Source organism: Malaclemys terrapin, chromosome 1 (genome assembly GCF_027887155.1).
Source record: "Malaclemys terrapin pileata isolate rMalTer1 chromosome 1, rMalTer1.hap1, whole genome shotgun sequence".
In the NCBI taxonomy this organism is placed as follows: domain Eukaryota; kingdom Metazoa; phylum Chordata; order Testudines; family Emydidae; genus Malaclemys; species Malaclemys terrapin.
Window position 1 is genome coordinate 301078994 of NC_071505.1, and position 19480 is coordinate 301098473.

The following is a 19480-nucleotide window of genomic DNA, read 5'->3' on the forward strand; positions in this document are numbered from 1 at the left end:
GAGGACACGCTGGTTCTCAGCGCCGCGTCCGGGAGCCGCTTCCGCATCGCTGGAGCTGCCGCACAGGGCCGCGCCGGGCATGGACCATGGAGTCGCTCCTGGCTGACGTGGTCGCGGCGCTCGCTGCCTTGGCGGCCGCAGCCCTGATCCTGGTGAGTGCGGAGCCCAGCGCCCCCCGTCCCCCGGGAGTGGGGAGAGACCCCCGCGGGGAGAGGGAGCGGGAGCGGGAGCCTCCGGCCCCAGGGGGCTCCGCACACACCGGCCCGGGCGGGGCCTTTGCCCCGCAAACAGGGCAGCCCCCGAGAGAGCCGAGAGCCGGAGCCCCTCGCTGGGCGAGGCCCCGCTTATCCCTTCCTAGGGGGGAGCAGCCCGGAGCCCCGGCGGGGGGCGACTGGACCCCAAACCGGAGTGGGAGCACTGAGGAGGAGCTGATGCTTGGGGAAGGGCCACGCACCTCTTTGTAACACCCCTTATGGTATTTGCAGACTCTCAACTGGTCCCTCCTTAGTCTTCTTTTCTCAGGACTAAAGCCCCGTGTTTTTAACCTGTCCTCATAGATCAGGTTTCCTAAACCCTTTATCATTGTTGCTGCTCTCTTCTGGACTTAATCCAATGTCCATATCTTTCCTAAAGTGTAGTGTCCAAAACGGGGCACGGTGCTCCAGCTGAGGCCTCGCCAGTGCTGAGCAGACCAGGACAGTTACTTCCTCCACCTTGCATCTGACACCTGTTAACAGTAGCTGCATCCTGGTCTTTTTTTGCAGCTGCATCCTGTTTGTTGGCTCAGGTTCAGTGTGTCATCCACTATAAACCCCGGATCCCTTTCAGTAGTACTATTAGCTAGCCAGTTATTCCCCATTTTGTAGTTGTGCAATTGATTTTTTTTCCCCCTAAGTGTAGTACTTCGCATTTGTCTTTATTGAATTTCATTTTGTTGATTTTAGACCAATTTGTCAAGATCATTTTGAATCCTACCTTTGTCCTCCAAAGTGCTTACAACACTTCACAGTTTGGTGCCATCTGCAAATGTTATAAGTATACTCTCCACTCCGTTATCCAAGTTCTTAACGAAAACATTGAATAGTTCTGGACCCATGACAGATCTTTGAGGGACCTCACTAGGTATTTCCTCGCAGCTTTACAGTGAACCATTGATAACTACTCTTTGAGTACGGTCTTTCAGCCAGTTATGTACCCATTTTATAGCAATTTAATCTAGACCATATGTCCCTAGTTTGCTTATGAGACTGTCAAAAGCCTTACTAAAATCAAGATATATCATGTCTGTCATTTCCCTCGCTGGCCACTGGGCTGGTAGCCCCTTAAAGAAGGAAAGTAGGTTGGTTTGGGATGATTTGTTTTTGACAAATTCATGTTGGCTATTACTTACTTCCCTAATAACCTTTAGGTGCTTACAAATCTTTCCAGGTATCGAAGTTAGACTGACTGGTCTATAATTCCCTTGGCTCTTATTTCTCTGCCCTTCCCCTCTTTTGAAGATAAGTACTATGTTTGCCCTTCTTCAGTCTTCTGGACTGATAATCACTTCCAGGATTGCCCCAACTAGTTCTTTAAGTAACCTAGGATTAATTTCATCAGGCCATGCCATCTTGAATATATCTAATTTACCTCAATATTCTTTAACCAGTTCATTCCCTATTCTGGGTTGTGTTCCTTCTCCCTTGTTCTTAATATTGTGTTACGTATCTGGTCACCATAAAAACTTTTAGTAAAGACTGAAGCAAAATAGTCATTATACACCTCAGACTTCTTGATGTTATCTATTATTAGCTCTTCTTCCTTGCTAAGTAGTGTTTCCTTCATCTTTCTGTTTTTCCTAATGTATTTATAGAGCCTCTTATTGCCTTTGCTAGGTGTAACTCATTTTGTGCCTGAGCCATTCTGATTTTGTCTCTACATGCTTGTGCTATTCTTTGTACTCCTCCTTAGCAATTTGTTTATATTTTCACTTTTTGTAGGATTCCTTTTTGATTTTCACGATGGTCATTAAAGAGCTCCTAATGCAACCATATTAGCCTCTTAGTATTAGTCCCGTCTTTCCTTTGCATTGGGATAGTTTGCTGTTGCACCTTTAATATTATCTCTTTGAGAAACTTTCTCCCCTGAACTCCTTTTTCCCTTAGATTTTCTTCCCGTGGGACCTTACGTACTATTCCCTGAGTTTGATAAAGTCTGCTTCTTTGAAGTCCATTGTCCTTATTCAGCTGCTCTCACTCCGTCCTTTCCTTAGAATTAGGAATTGTTTATTGTAGACCCCTAATATGACATTGCCCCTGTTTGTTTGTTTTTGTTTGTTTGTTTTCTGTTTTTATCTTCACCCCGGGACTTTAAACTTGTGTGCCTCTCACCACCACCTGGACTTCAGAACAAGTGTATATATTCTTGGTGTGTAATCCAACATCTACTCCCTTTTTTTTTTTTTGTCCGCCTGTCCTTCCTGAACAAGCTATACCCCTCTATACCAATATTGCAATTGAGATTCATCCCACCCACCTATTAAATCATAAGTTAGCTATTGTACTAATACTTCCAATTCTTTCTGTTCATTCCCCATACTCCTTGCCTTTATGTATAGACATGTAAGATGTTGAGCAGATTCTCCCACTCTTTTACCTCCTGCTGCTCCTATGACCCTGTTGTAATTCTTCATTCCATCCCAAACATCTAGCCCTCTGGTAAGAGCACATTTTCTTTATATCTACATCTTTTGTCATCTGCCCCCTTTGAACCTAGTATAAAGACTTTCCCACTGGGTTGGCAAATTGGTGTGGAAAGATGTTCATCCTTCATCTCATACATTGTTATCTAATCTCAGCGAAGTGCTTTCTCACCTGACGAAGTGGGTATTCACCCACGAAAGCTCATGTTCCAATACGTCTGTTAGTCTGTAAGGTGCCACAGGACTCTTTGCTGCTCAAAAAAATGTGGTGGTCATTGTGGATAATAGGCTGAACATGAGTTCTTTGTGCAACACTGTAGTCAAAAGAGCTAATGTGATCCTTGGATGCATAAACAGAAATCTTGAGTAGGAGCAGAGAGGTTATTTTACCTCTATATTTGGCACTGATGCAACCACTGCTGGAATATACTATGTCCATTTCTGGTGTCCACAATTCAAGAAGGGTGTTGAAAAATGGGAGACCATTCTGAAAAAAGAGCCGCAAGAATGATTAAAGAATTAGGAAACATGCCTTATAGTGGTACACTCAAGGTGCTCAATCAATTTAGCTTAACAAAGAGCAGGTTAAGGGGTAGCTTGATTACAATCTGTAAGTACCTATATGGGGAACAAATATTTAAAATGGGCTCTTTAGCAGAGAAAGGTATAACAAGATCCAATGACTGGAAGTTGAAGCTAGCCTGGAAATACAGTGTAAATTTTAAATAGAATAATTAATCATTGGAACAATTTACCAAGGGTTGTGGTGGATTCTCCATCACTGATAATTTTTAAATCAAGAATGGATGTGTTTTTTAAAAGATATGCTCTAGGAATAATTTTGGGGAAATTCCATGGCCTGTATGTTACAGGAAGTCATATCAGACGATTACAAAGGTCCCTTCTGGCCTTGGAATCTATGAATAGTCTCTCAACTGACAAGTGCCTGCCTATTTGTGAACATGTGTATAGTGTTTCTCTGTTTAAGGCCCTGATCCGACAAGCTAATCTGCAAGGGCGGACTTTTGAAAACTTAAGTCAGTGGGGCTCCATTCAAAGTTTTGCCTGCTTTCCTTAGTGTGTGGTATCAGAGCCTAAAAGTTAGGTTGACAGAGCTAATGGTGATTAGTGTGTGGAAAAATTCACACTGCTGAGTGCTGTAGCTATGGCGACTCAACCCCCACTGTAGAAGTAACTAGGCTGATGGCAGAATTCTTCCATTGACCTAGCTATTGCCACTCAGAGAGGTGGATTATCTGTAGCAACAGAAAAACTCCTTCCATTCCTGTAGGAAGTATCTGCACTACAGTGGCATAGCTGCAGCACTTTAGCTAGGCTGCCGTAGTGTAGACATGGCCTAAGTATATACCTGTAGATTAAAAGAAACTTTCTGAGGTGTATGCAGGTGTTGAGTGTCTTCAGCTACCACTGAAGCCAATGAGAGGGAAGTCACAATGCTCTGTAGGATCAGGTCCTATGCAATTTTCAAAACTTCATTATTTTGTGAAATTAAAACCAATTTCTTTCAATCAAAGTACTGAAGACTGCCCTTGCTAACTTTCAGACTTCAACCGTCAACAGTCTCTGTCCCAAATTCATTACAAATAAGAAGGTGAAAATAAGACTTAAAACACACACTGAAGACCTAAAATAGGATTTAGAAGATATGCAAACTTATTATCTATATATTTAATTGGTTTGTTTGTTTTTTCTCCTTTCCCTATTCAGTTATGGTCATACTTCTGTAAGCCCTAAGACATCATTCCATAGTTACTGAAGTTTGTGGTTACTGAAGATTATGGTGGCCCATCTCTTTTTTACTAGTTAGTCTGTTCATAGAGGTAGTGATATGTGGGATATTCATGTGTGTGTGTTCCACTCTTTTTATGAGTATGTGGCATTTTTAATGATAAACAAAAGTTTTTACACTTAATTACATAGTTTAATATCAGTTTTATATGTGATAAGATTTGCTTCTTGTATGGAATTGCTTAATATTATAGTTGCTGCTAATGCTTGCTACACTCTATGATTTTAGTGACTAGTTATCAATAAATACAGTGGACATAGCTACAAGGTTTAGACCTGGCGGGCACCATGGTCTAGAAAATGTTCATTGAGGCAAGTTTATGGTAGCTTGGACCAGTGCCTTATCACAGAGCAACTCAAACCTTTTCCAGTTGAAAATTTCACTGGTGACTTGCCAGGAAACTTAGGCCATGCCTTGTCTACATAAAATAGAACAACTTAATGCCATATGAAGACTATAAGTCCTGACAGGTAAAGTTCCTTTTTGATCTGGGTAGTGGATAAAAGAGCACTCCTCAATAGACCACTCCACCGTGTTTGTAATAGGAATGGCTGTGGATTACTGGGCTGTATCAGTGGGCTACATTTGATCTTCCCTTGTTCAGCCAATTAGAATAGTTTGTTTAACTCTTAAACAGAATCCTGTTATGCAAACAATGAATATAGACTTTGCTATTGAACCACTGTCACTAATACCATTTGTTGTGTTTTTTATGACAGATTACTATTGTTGCCCATATAACTGCCACCAAAATGCCAAATTTTCATCGCCATGAAGAAGAGAGGTTCTTTGTAAATGCTGAAGGGAAGAAGGAATCTATACCAAGCATACATGACCCTCCTACAAAGGAGCTCTCTGTTGTTGTGCCTTCATACAATGAGGAAGACAGGTGTAAGAATACTTCCTTGTTTTCTTTTTAAAGAGTTAAACTTAGCTCTGCATTATTGGTGAATGTCAGCAACATAAAACTGCAGGCCAAATTCTGTAGCCTTTTTGCATACCCAGTTCCCAGGTCACAATCAAATAAATGGGAGTTCTGCACGTAGCGCTACTGTAGAATCTAACAATGTGCTTTATTTTAGCAACAGAAATTGAGCTACTTTCTGTAAGAACCCAGTGTCACTAAAATCTTGTGAAATAAGGGTAGATGTTTCTGTCAGGAGTACTAGTTAATAATTCTGCTCCCCTGTGGGGGCACAGAATTCATATGGCCCGCATATTTCTGTGCCCCCCACGCAGAAAAATGCAAAAGACATATGTGGGGGGACATGTGCCTCTTCCCTCGCAGCGCATCTGTTCCAGTGTGCCTGGAGCAGCCTGAGACACAAATCACTGCAGGGGAAGGTGGCTAGGCGTGCGTGCCTGCGGCGGAGATGTTGATCACTGTCAGGGGTCGGGGTTGGGCGTGCCAAGAGAGACTGTCCCTCCTGCTTGCTACTGCAGCTCACCGGGCGTGGAGGGGTAGGGCTTTTATTTATGCAGAAGGAAGGCTCTGTCCCAGAGGCAGAAATATAGCAGCCTGCCTCCTAGTTAATTGATCTCATTTTCTGAAGCACAAATGTAGCAGCTTGCCTAATAGTAACATTGTTAATGTTTCTATTGTTAGTTAACTGTTCCCATTCTCAGTCAGTTTCCCCCAGGAGTATAAAACCTGTAATAGTTTTAAGGCTCCTACATTGCCAGAGTGATGTAAAGCCTTATGAGGCCCCATCTACACTGGCAATTTGTGCACAGTAAAGCAGTTTTGAGCGCTGTAACTCCCATTGTGCCATCACGGGCAGAGGGGGGCGGGACCATAGCTGCACACAGGCTAGCCGCATAGGGGCCAGGGCAGAAGCTGCATGCTTGGAGAAGACCTTCCTTTGATTCCCTGCTCACCCTCAGCAGCGAGATATCTTCCATAATGAACACCTCATGTGGGAAGTGTGGGAACAGTCCCTCCCTACAGTGCTGGCTCTCCCTAAGTGCCCAAGAGCCACATGCCCGTGTAAAGCAGGGTCCAGGAACAGTGATTTACCCTGCCCCTACTCACCATTTTGGGGGTCTTGTGGCTTATGTTTTGCTTGCCTGGGGTCAGCCAGTTAGTAACAGGTGTGTGAGTACTGGCTGTGTTTTAAAGTACTGAAACCGTGTTGTCTGTGTTGCAAACAATACTGCTTCTGTAAAATATTGCATTTAAACTTCACAGAGATGACCTTGGGAGGCCAGCCTCCCTTATCGGTGGCAGAATGGTTGCAAAGAATTAGAAAGCGTCCAAGAAGAACTAAGGAGGACTTTATGCGTGAGGTTATGATGCACTTTGCCGCCGAGAAACAGGAATTGAAGGAGTGGTGAGACCGGGAGAAGAGGGAACGAAAGGAGAGCGCGGCATACCAGAAAGAAGCCACAGAGCGGCTCTTAACAGTTATGGAGCGCCAAGCGGACATGCTCCAGGAGATGCTATCTCTTCAAACCAAGCAGTTCCGCACCCGCCCTCCCCTGCAGCCACTGTTGCAAAACTCTTTCCCATGCGCCCCCACACCGCTCCACATACCGCCAACACACTTTTATCAACCTCCTGGCTCCGCTCTCTACTCGCAGCATTCCACTCCTCCCTCTTCACAGTCCAGCAGTGTGGACTCCCAATACCCACTGTACTCAGCACCCATCCATCTGCAGTTTGACCCTGCTGAAGTACAGCACCCGGTGCATCGTACTCCAAAAGAGAAGGTTGGGTATGATCCCTGGACACTCCCAAATCTGTAGCCATCCTGGGACCCCTCCTCTTCTTGAGACCTTCACTCCCCCATTCCTTCCATTCCCCCAGCCCCCTCCCTGCTGATGAATTTTTTCATTTGACTCTCTCCTCTCCCTGATCCTTATGGCCCTGCGCTGTGCCCCTCTAATAGCCCTGGTCTCTGGCTGTTCAAACTCAGCCTCCAGGCGCTGAGCTTCTGCGGTCCAGCCCTGAGTGAAGCTTTCACCCTTCCCTTCACAAATATTATGGAGCATACAGCATGCGGCTATAAGCATAGGAATATTGTCATCGGCCGTGTCCAGCTTCCCATACAGGCATCACCAGTGGGCTTTTAAACAGCCGAATGCACACTCCGCAGTCATTCTGCACTTGCTCAGCCTGTTGTTGAACCGCTCCTTGCTGCTGTCAAGTTGCTCTATGTATGGCTTCATGAGCCATGGCATTAAGGGGTAGGCGGTGTCTCCCAGGATCATGATGGGCATTTCGACTTCCCCTAGGGTGATCTTCTGGTCCGGGAAGAAAGTCCCTGTTTGCAGCTTCTTGAACAGGCCAGTGTTCCGAAAGATGCGTGCATCATGCACCCTTCCGGGCCAGCCTGCGTTAATGTCTGTGAAACGCCCATGGTGATCCACAAGTGCCTGGAGAACAATTGAGAAATACCCCTTGCGATTAATGTAGTCAGTGGCTAGGTGGTCTGGTGCCTCAATTGGAATTTGCATGCCATCTGTCGCCCCTCCGCAGTTAGGGAAGCCCATTTGTTCAAAGCCATCCACAATCTCTCACACGTTGCCCAGAGTCACAGTCTTTCGGAGCAGGATGCAATTAATGGCCCTGCACGCTTGCATCAACACGATTCCAGCGGTTGACTTTTCCACTCCGAACTGGTTAGCAATCGGTAGCAGCCTGGAGTAGCCAGCTTCCACAGTGCAATCGCTATGCTCTTCTCCAACGGCATGGCAGCTCTCATTCTCGTGTTCTTGTGCCATAGGGCTGGTGCGAGCTCATCACACAGTCCCATGAATGTGGCTTTCCTCGTGCGAAAGTTCTGCAGCCGCTTGTTGTCATCTCAGACATGCATGACGATGTGATTTCACCACTCAGTGCTTGTTTCCTGAGCCCAAAAGCGGCATTCCACTGTGGTCAGCACCTCCATGAATACCACAAGTATTCTCGTGTCATAGCTACTATGTGTGGCGAGATCAATGTCACACTCCTCTTTCCTTTGTAGTTTAAGGAGTATCGCACTGACCAACATGTCACGGGTGACAGTGGAGAACAGCATTCTTGTCAACAGCTCGGGATCCATTCCTGAAGCCAAAAAGAGGCGAGGCAGGGCAGAGTGCGCAGTACACAAACCGTTGAAAGATGGCGCCAAATGCGGACGGAAGCACAGGGATTGCTGGGAGGCGAAGCAATGCATCATGGGGCATTGGGACAGGACCCAGGATGCCCCGCAACCCCTTCCGCCTTCCCACAAGTCTTAGCAGCAAAAGAGAAAGAGGTGCTCTGTGGAATAGCTGCCCAAGGTGCACAGCTCCGAATAGCACCGCAAGTGTGAATATGCTATTGCGCAGACAGCTGTCAGTGTGAACACACAACAGCAGTTTTCCTTCTGTGCTATCTGAGCAGCGCTGTAACCGCCAGCACTGTAACTTTGCTAGTGTAGACCTGCCCTAAATGACAGTAACAGAATCAGCTAGGAAGATCTTATGTGCTTTCTCACTCTTTTCCTGTGCCAAAGTGGCACAGTGGGGTTAGATTACAGCTCAGGATTTATTTTACTTATCCATTTAAAAAAAAAAGACTTTGAGGGCAAATAAAATACTTACCAAGGAGTCAATAAAATGTCAGGACAATCAGAACCGAGCTCTTCCCAAAGTACCCAGCCAGTTTTCAGGACAATGATTAGCAAAACTGTATGACTTTCAGGTGTGAAAGTCTGAGCAGTTTAAAATGACATTCTACTTGTTTTTTTTTTTTGTTTGTTTTGTTTGCTGTTTGGTGTTCTGTAATGTAATTTAAATGAAAATCCAGGATTATAACTGGAATGCAGTGTATTAGTTACCAAGTGTTTGTAACTTAACTTTCATGTGTTTAGGCAATGCTGAATAGTTATTGTGAAATTTCTGTATTCTAGTTTGAACAAATTACCAAAACAATTGGAACTGGTGTGATTATATTGCATTATTTTGATAAAATATGCGGTATTTTGCAGAATTTTTGGGGGGGGTGTGTGGGGGGGGGATGAGGGACACAGAATCCCTCCAGGAGTAAACTAGGTTGCTTAAAGATTATAAACGCCACTTTTAGCTGGTCTTTAGTGGCTATTAAAGTCAGTATGGAGGTTAGGAGTAAACATGTATCTTTATGCTTTAATTGTTTTAGAATTTTGCATTCTGGAGCCCATACCAGTGGTTTTAATCAGGCGGAAGGAAGGAAGGAAGGAATGGTCTTCTTGTTTAGGAGATATGGGTTCTAATCCTGGCTTTGCCATGCACTTCCTGTGTGAACTTGGGCAAGTCATTTAACCTTAAAATGGAAAGGTCCTTTTGATGTGAAGGAGCTGGATGCTGTCTACTTATTGTTGGCACTTCAGACCATGTTGTTGTCTTTCTCTCTCTCTCTCTCTCTGCAGAGAGAGCCACCAGGATGCCGTGTATGTATGTCCTTGTCTATGAACAGATCAGCCACAAGAGCAATAAGTGCTGTCTCGGGGTATGTCTAAACTGCAGTGAAAAACCGGGGCTAGCCCACACCAGGCAACTTGGGCTCACAGAACTGGGTCTGTGGGGCTGTTTCATTGTAGTTTAGACTTCCCGGCTTGGTCTGGAGCCTGAGCTCTGGGACCCTCCCACCACACAAGGTCCTAGAACCCAGGCTTCAGCCCAAGTCCAGAAGTCTGTGCTTTAGTGAAACCAGCCAGAGACCTGTGAGCCTGAGTTGGCTGGCATGAGCTGCTGTGTAGACATCCCCTCAGTCGCATATCCTGGCCTGAAACCTTACCAAGAGTGATCCAGGGTACTAGCAACTGACAGGTAGTGTTAGTAACGTATTTTGCTGTCTTCTGTTAGCTCGCTTAGAAAAAAGTTTGGACACCATGTGATGGTTTGCAAGGTCACTAGTGTAGAGTATGGGTTGGATTATTGCTTTTTTCAGGATAGGTAGTAGATTTCCCTTCTCAAAGGAAATTTTACTACCCCCTAATATTGGGGAAGGGAGGAGAGTCCCAGATGTTCTGTACTCTTTCTCTATCCAGGAAGGGCAGGGGTTGGAGTCACAGATGGTCACCCTGTTTGCAGAAATCAACACTTTTTTGCTGAGGCAATTTGCTCTACCTGTCTACCCAGTTGCTGTTAGCTGGCTCATGCTGGTAATATTTAGTGCTCAGCCTAGTGCCTCGGCTAATTTGCTTTTTCTAATCATATTTCTTTGCATAGTTATTTTGTGCCTGTAATTTAATGTAACCATTTTATTAATAATTAAAAATTACCCCCAGTGTTAAGTACAAACCAGAATTTAAATCCTATAATACGTGTGGTTTTCACTTGTAGAAGTCAAGTCTTTATATTAACAGTAGCACCCAGAGGCTCCTGTCAGGCCCCATAGTGGTAGGCTCTGTAAAAACTCATGAAGAAATGGTCTTTCCTCCCAAAAGACTTTACAATACACGGCTCCAGTTCTTTGAAGACTTAACATGAGTTTAACATTACACACTGTGAGTAGCCCCAGTAACTCCAAAGTGCACAAGTCTTTGCAGCATCAGAGCCTGTAAAAATAATTTACTATCCGGGAAGAGGGAAACAGGCATACAGAATTACATAATGCTAGAGACTGTATGATTTTGGTGGCAGAGCTGGGAGTAAAATACAGTTAACCTAACTTTTAGTCCAGATGGTATTAAATTTATAACTGTAATTTTGTGTTTTTGTTTCCATATTTTCAAGTCAATGGTATTTTTTATCTGGAGACCTGACTTCTTTGGGATGTGAAAATATTTTAAATATGCCTTTATTGATGCTTTGTTTAAACCAGCTTTTGTGGTATTTTTTTCCTTCCAGTGCCTCTTATGATGGATGAAGCTTTAGACTATCTTGAAAAAAGACAGGTGTGAAACTTTCATTTTCTCATTTAAAATATAGTATCCTTGTAAGTATATGAAAACAAACTGCCTGTTTGAATTTCTGTGATCTGCCTAGAAGCAATATAAAATTATCCAAATAAAAGATAAGCACTCTAACCTGGCAACATCTCTTCATGAGTTCTTTTTCAGACTGTATGATGGAAGGCAATTTTTACTGAAATATAAAAATTAAGTGTTCCACTTGGAAGAGACTTGTACCCACATGATACCTATCCAGGATAAACACAGGGGTGAGGGATAGCTCAGTGGTTTGAGCATTGGCTTGCTAAACCCAGGGTTGTGAGTTCAATCCTTGAGGGGGCCATTTAGGGATCGGGGCAAAAATCTGTCTGGGGATTGGTCCTGCTTTGAGCAGGGGGTTGGACAGATGACCTCCTGAGGTCCCTTCCAACCCTAATATTCTATGATTCTATTCTATGATCTAGGAGAGTAAAAGTTAGCTGATGATATAATTTAGACTATCTATTCCCACAAGGTTTTTAAAATCCTGCTTTTCTAACACTGTTACAGTTGGTCACCTGCTTATGAGGCAGCAAGTTTCAGAAAATATCCCAAAGTTTGAACTCTTTCTGATCTTTAACGTAAGGGCTTCTCGGAGCCTCCAAGTTCACTTCATAACAATATTGATTTTCAACATTTTATAGCAGCTTAAAAATAAATAAGACTACTTATGATGGAGCAGTTAGCATGTAATCTGGCAGCATTAGAATAGCATATTGGTAACAGACTGATATTGCTTTAAGGATGTTTATCATCATAGCAAATTTACAAAATGATATTGGTGCATCTGTACAAATGTATATTATGCCATGAATGAGGAAGAAGGCTCCGGGGCAAAAAAACATTCTGGTGGCTGAAATTTTGCCAATTTGAGTAAGGGGGTGAAGGGAGATGTGTATGTGTGAAAGAGACAGAGATTGGACCAAATGCACAATTTCCATTTTTATTTTTAAGAAACGAGATCCTGCGTTCACTTATGAAGTAATAGTTGTTGATGATGGCAGTAAAGATCAGACTGCAAAGGTAAGAAGAGAATATTAAAGTTTCTCACCTGGCAGTCTAGGGGAGCAGATGTGTATATCACTGCTTTACCTTTTATAAAACATAACAAACCTTTACCTTTTTGTTCTACCCATCTGCTGCTCATTGTTTTTTAATTGTTTATTTCTCAGATTCCTTCTGCCATTCTTGTCCATGCCATTCATAGGATAACCTTCCTATAGCACAATTGTTCTCTTTTGAAGAGATATAGTAACTTGCTGAATTTCCCTCCACAGTCCCCTCTGTTCATCCAGTGTGTCTCCTTTCCACACAGTCTCACCTCAAGAGCATTGTCCTGTGTGATTTCTCTTACCTGAAACAGCATCACTATGTGTCTGCTTCTTCAAATCTCCCCTTCTCTTTCCAGATCTCATCTGAGACCATAATTCTTTCCCATCTAAGCCTCTTAATCTCCCACAATTTTAAATGCCATTTTATTTTTCTGTAAAGTATTTTGGCATAGTTTGTATAGAATTTGTTATACAGCATAAAGTTATGTATTCATTTAGGAACATTAATACTGAAGTATTAAGGGTAAGATTTTCAACAGCGTTCTGTACTTCTGCTTCTGTTGAAGTTAATGAGAGTCTTACCATTGACTTCAGTGGGAGCAGAGTCAGGCCAGCTTTGAGCAACTTCTGAAAATACCACCCTAGATTAATGTCTAGGTTAGCCACAAGCATGCCTACTTCTGTTTCAGTTTTTCCTTTCAAGCTTGCCTGATAAGGTTATGTGTCCTTTCATGCATATGTGTTCAGTAGCTTACTAACCTGTTTACTACTGCCAGTGTCAATGATGGATGAATCATATTATCTCTTATGTAATATTGTATAAAGATTGAAAAGCCCTCAAAGTAGTAGCCATTGTCTGTCTTGTACAGTGATGAACATGTCTAGCCTTATAAGACATAGGTGTTCTGCACTTTCATGCCCGACTACTCGAACGCTGAAATTGCTTTAAGCTGATGCTCAACTTTATTAAATATTTGTGACACTGTAGTTTCTTAGGGCCCCATTATGCTAGAAGAAAAATATGATGAAAAGCACTATACAAGAGCAATTCATGTCTCAAAGCACTTAGTTTTAATTTAAAAGCAGACATAGCAGTGAAACAAATGGGAGACAGGTAACAGTAGTGAAAGCATGTTTTTCATAGACTAACTTTGTGCACTGGTATAAATACATGTGATATGGTTTTCTAGCTTTAACTTTGGCAGGTGGGGTGAAGGGGACTTAGAACAGCTATAGCTATCCTCTCTGACCACTACCTGATTTTAGTCGTCTTGTTTCTTCAGTTTTCTGGCTGTTAACCTTCTTACTCTTTTTTTATTTTCCTAAACAGACTTCAACTCTGCACTGGACAATACATTTCCATATTATGCAGATTGAAGTGGTAACAATGCCAGGGCCGGCTCTAGGCACCAGCAAAACAAGCTAGTGCTTGGGGCGGCACATTTTTAGGGGCGGCATGGCCGGCGCCAGAATGCCGCCTCTAAAAATGTGCCCCAGCCGCCCTAGCTCACCTCCGCTGCTGCTGCCACGGCGCGCGAAACAGCTGATTCGTGCACCGCTACTCGCCCTCCCTCCCAGGCTCTCAAACCTGGGAGGGAGGGGGAGACTCCAAGTGGCCGCGGCACGGGCGCCACTTCTCCCCCTCCCTCCCTCCCAGGCTTGAGAGCCTGGGGGGAGGAGGCAGGGCTGGGGATTTGGGGAAGGGGCGGAGTTGAGGCGGGGCCGGGGGTGGGGTAATTAAAGAACGGGGGGAAGGGGGAGCGGCCAAAATTCTTTTTGCTTTGGGCAGCAAAAATCCTAGAGCCGGCCCTGAACAATGCTATTGAAGAAAAAGGGATGGAAGAATAAGATCTCTATCTTTCACTTGAGGTTCCAGTTTTGTTTTATGACTTTCCTATGTCTTACAGGTTGCAATGAAGTACTGCAAGAAATATGGAAGTGACAAAGTACGAGTCCTAACATTGGTAAAAAATCGGGGAAAAGGTGGAGCTGTCAGAATGGTAATGAATACTTTCAGTTCTTTCTCTATTTTGAATTAATTCTAGTCTTGCCAAAATAAGCAGACCTTCTGTGGATTTAATTTAATTTAAAGATTTTAGATTAATACAACCATTTTGAAAAATATTGAATTCTTCCATAAATCGTCAATGCAAAAATGTACAAAATATAAACTCATTGCAAGGAATTGATAACACATTGAGTAATAACATTGAAGAATTTTTTTCATATGAGAATTTAAATTAAAGCCAAACTACATCCATTAGTTAATTTAGAATTTGCATCTTCAGTGCAAAAAAAACAAAAACAAAAAACCCCTTATAAGATGAAAATCAAGCTCCGGTAATAAGATAAGTAAATATAGATATTCCTCTCCAGATTATAGCTTTGATATTTATAAATTGAATAAAGAACGAAGGCCCAGGTCCAGCAAAGTTTTGCTTAAATGTGTGTATTCCCACTGAAGTCAGCTGGGCTTGATTTTGATGGGGCATAATGTGTGTATTTCATATATTAACTTACAAATAGATATTTCTCTTCACAAGAGGAAAATATATTAGTGTGTGTGATTTATGTAAGTGTTTAAAGTGAGTGAATTATACTTTATTTTTTTTACTTAAAAGGACTGCATCAGTCTTGGGTTGTGAGCCATGAATTTGGATAATAGGTGACTGTCAAGAGTAAAAATTAAACTTTTCTCTCATGTTGTCAATACACTTCATTTATTATTTCTGGAATCTATCTTCATGAATTTATTTTTTTCAAAGATTATCGTATTAAAGCTACATCTATAACTTGTCTGTCTATCCTAAGGTTTTTATATGGTGAACGTAAGAACGGCCATACTGGGTCAGACCAATGGTCCATCTAGCCCAGTATCCTGTCTTCCAACAGTGGCCAATGCCAGGTGCTTCAGAGGCAATGAACAGAACAGGCAATCATCGAGAGATCCACCCCCTGTCATCGACTCCCAGCTTCTGGCAGTTAGAGGCTAGGGACACCAGAGCATGGGGTTGCATCCCTGATCATCCTGGCTAATAACAATTGATGTACTTATCCTCCATGAACTTAGCTAGGTGGTTTTTTTTGTTTGTTTGTTTTTTGTTTTTTTTAACCCTGTTATAGGTTTAGCCTTCACAACATCCTCTAGGAACAAGTTCCACAGGTTGACTGTGTTGTGTGCAGAAGTACTTCCTTTTGTTTGTTTTATACCTGTTGCCTATTAATTTCATTGGGTGACCCCTAGTTCTTGTGTTTATGTGAAGGAGTAAACAACATTTTCTTATTCACTTTCTTCATACCAGTGATTTTCAACCAGGGAGGGGTATGCAGAGATCTTCCAGGGGTATGTCAACTTATCTAGGTCTGTTTCGCAACTGTGGGGGGGAGGTAGAATGGCGGATCACAAGTATAGGGCAGGCATTATGGAGTGGCAAGCAGGGCAATTGCCTGGGGTCCCATGCCACAGGGGACCCCACAAAGCTAAGTTACATGCTTCAGCCCTGGGCAAGTGGTGGAAGGGGCTCCTGAAAGGGTTACAGTAATCTGGAAAGGTTGAGAACCATTGCTCCACACCAGTCAAGATTTTATAGACCTCTGTCATATCCCCTCCTACTCATCTGTTTTCCAAGCTGAAAAGTTCTAGTCTTTTTCATCTCACCTCATACGGAAGCTGTTTCCATACTCCTAATCCTTTTTTGTTGCCTTTCTCTGTACCTTTTCCAATTCTAATATATCTTATTTGAGAAGGGGTGACCAGATCTGCATGCAGTATTCAAGATGTGGGCATACCATGGATTTATATAAAGGCATTGTGATATATAAATCCATGGTGCCTATGATTATAGTATTTAGGTAGTACATGGAATGATAAAGCTCAGAAGTTCTTTGGGTTTTGTTTTTTTGTTTTTTTTTTTTTGTTTGTTTTGTTTTTTCCCCCCCCTCAATTCTTCCAGGTGAAGGAGCATGACTTTGTGTGGGATATTTTAATATTGAAGTGCATGGAATGTTCTCATTCACTAGTGCCTCCGCCCACTTGCTTGAGAGAAAGAGAGAGAGTTTATTCTTTATGTAGTGCATATGTGAGATGTGTTTGTACTGCTGTATGTAGCAGGCAGGAAGAGTGTAAACGGTGCATGACCACCAGAGAATATACCCCCATCAACATTGTACTTTCCATCAACATTGAGGAAAAAAGATGATTATGGTTTACACTTTGCATAGATGATAGAACTGCAGCAGTGTTTTTAATTGGTTTTAGTACATAGCTGTTGGTTTGAGACTCTTAGAAATTAATTAGAAGGTCAGTAAATCCAGGAAATCTCTGCTCTTATATTTAAAAAAAAAAAAACTTAGACCCTCTGTTTAATTTTACTTGAAATGGAAGATTCCATGTTTGTTTCTGAGTTAGAGCATACAACATCTTGGGTAGGACAGTTAGGGTATATTCTGGATGTATCTTCAAGAGCCTGCAACATACTTGGTACAGAGTTAAGCATGTATGGTGGCAACAAGCACAAATGCCCTTGTGCATCTGCACGTGTCATGTAGCACCTAGAATATATGGAGCCAAGCTCCAGGTCTGCTGCAGTTGTTGCCCCAAGCTAACTGCAGTTATGTTGTACTGTATCTTTCTCAGACACATTTTAGAGATTTGACTCTTGAAGATGTATTAGGAGGTAGAATCCCACACCCTATCCCAATGCTGCATGCTTTGTCCAAGGAACATGGATCAAGTGACGAGGAAAAACTGTACAGTGATTAGGCAGCTGGTGTGCTTTGACAGCTGTTTATCATGCCTCCTTGTTTCCTTCTGCTTCCCCCATCTATTTATTGTATCCACTTGTCTCTTGTCTTACATACTTAGATTGTAAGCTCTGTTAATCAGGGACTGTCATTTTGTTATTTGTACGGTGTCTAACACAATGGGGCCCTGATCAGTGATTCAGGCACCTGGGCGCTGCTGTAATACAAATTAATAACCTCAAACACTTGTTTTTTATCAACAAAATGTCAACATAGGAAATTGCAGGCTCACCTGTTCGTTTAGTTTAATTCCTTTCTAGATTTCTATTTAGGTTAACGTTTTAGGGATTTGCTTTCTTAATTTAGACTCCTGGGGCCTGGAAGCTAGTTTATCATGATGAAAATTTATTTGTATTGGTGCAGGTTTTAACTTGCTGTTTCATCTGCAGGGTGTCTTCAGCTGTCGAGGGGGAAAAATCCTTATGGCTGATGCAGATGGAGCCACAAAGTTTGCAGATATTGAAAAAGTAGAAGAGGGTCTTAGAAATCTCCAGCCATGGCCAGTAAGTATAAGCTTCTGTCATTTTAGCTGAAGCAGTTTGTCTGTGGTCTCATAGTTGTATTTCTCTTTATTAACAAGTTTCTTGCATACATACTGAGAATCTTTATGATAGGCTTAACTTTAACTTGACATCAGTGGTGTATGGGGAGACTTTGGCAAACCAGTAAAGTGCCTAAAACCACTATGGCTTATTGTTAAAAAGCAACCTAGTCAGCAGGCTGTAAAATGGCCATGCAGCTTGACCAAGGCAGGAGGGGAGGGGTTTTTGGGTGCCACGGAAAGGGCAGCTTGACCCCGCATCCTTCCTGATGAGAATTGTGTTGAAGTTGCTGATACATGCGTTTTAAAAGAGTAGGCTATGCCCCAGGAATGTCTATTGAGGTCTCAAGGCTGCAAGTTCTGGAAAAACGCACACCTGGTTAATCAATAATCAGAAGGAACCTCTTGCTTGAAACTGCTTACTTAACAAGGTTTCTTTAAGGGACATGTCATTCTATTACTAATGTATAAATAAGGGGACTCATTTGGGGACTCTTCGGGACTGGTCTCTCCCTCTGGATGCATTTTGTGTTCCCCACCGGCAGACGGGCTGTCACTGTGCTACTCGAGGGCCACATTCAGCTTTGGTAATTATCAAGGGTTGGGGGTGTTTTACTAATCTTGTTGTGGACGTGTGTAAATGCTTGAGTCTAAGTAAAGTTTAGCTTTAAGTGAAAGCACTCTTGTGTTGTCCTGTTTGTGCCAGCCATCTATCGGTCAGATGGCCGTGTCTCCTCTGATTTATTTCCTGACACCTCCTCGCACAGAGTAAAAGTTACCAAGAGCTTTGGGTTGAAAGAACCCCGGGTAACAGTAGGACTACTTATAGTGCATCAAGTTAAGCATGTGCATATTTTTTTGCAGGATCAGGAACCTTAATTTTCACATTTTGACACTTGTGCTATCTCTTTCATTGAGTCTTTAAACTTTTGTGTGATCCATGTGTTTTGCGTTGCTAGCCCTTTTTTCTTTCCAGTATAACTGCTCACTGTGCTGCCTACTTACTTAAAAATTTGCTTTCTCTACCCTTATTAATTTGATATGTTGCTTAACCTAATTTCCTCCCACATTATTTTGAGAATGACTCTTTTTATTTTATTCTAATTGGTCTATTTCCTGTTAGCAGATGGCTAACTTTTAATTTGCAGATATCCGTTCATTCAGATTGTGTCCTCTCTGAAGACCAAATAAGTCATATCGGCTCAGAGTGTATTCCTGAATAGGGTAACAGTGGCACTTAGTGCTGCTTGACTTGAAGAAACTCATTTTCAGTTAACATGGTGCTTAAAGACAAGTCGATGTGGAACCTGTAACTATCCCCAAAATGGAGGGAGCAATATGTAACTTCTATACTTAGCTTTTTTTCCTCCCCCATTTGTACCCCCCAGTTGTTGTTACAAAGCAGTCACTGAATTATGTTTAAAGTAACCATTTGGTCAAACAGATAGTTCTGACCCCACTAGATGGCGCTAATCGATTAACATATCTTTTAAATCTGTGTGCTATTGAAAAGGCAGCAGGCCTTAGTTCTTCAGAATTTTCCTAAAGTCCAGAAATGATTCTTTCATGTCGAAAGTAGTAATGTGAGAGTAATTTTAATACAGGCCATTGGAAGTGCCTCTTACAGTTTAATTGTGGCTTAGAGATGTGACATTCCTACACAAATAAAATATTGCCATCTCAGCAAAATCAAGTCTTCTGTTCTGTTACCTGTTC

At 42.5% G+C, this 19480-nt stretch overlaps 1 protein-coding gene across 2 annotated transcripts in view; it reads left to right on the plus strand.

Moving 5' to 3' along the window:
* The first annotated feature begins 7 nt into the window (after nt 1-7).
* ALG5 (ALG5 dolichyl-phosphate beta-glucosyltransferase) overlaps nt 8-19480 on the plus strand; it is a 42992-nt gene continuing 23519 nt past the window's right edge. The window contains exons 1-6 of one of the 2 annotated variants that reach the window (XM_054015273.1): nt 8-152; nt 5210-5381; nt 11286-11332; nt 12323-12391; nt 14328-14420; nt 17613-17726. In XM_054015273.1, the coding sequence (XP_053871248.1) occupies nt 87-152; nt 5210-5381; nt 11286-11332; nt 12323-12391; nt 14328-14420; nt 17613-17726 (561 nt within the window). In that variant the 5' untranslated portion in view covers nt 8-86. Of the gene's footprint in view, nt 153-5209; nt 5382-11285; nt 11333-12322; nt 12392-14327; nt 14421-17612; nt 17727-19480 lie in introns of those variants that run through there. The other variant, XM_054015274.1, reaches the window with a different exon arrangement.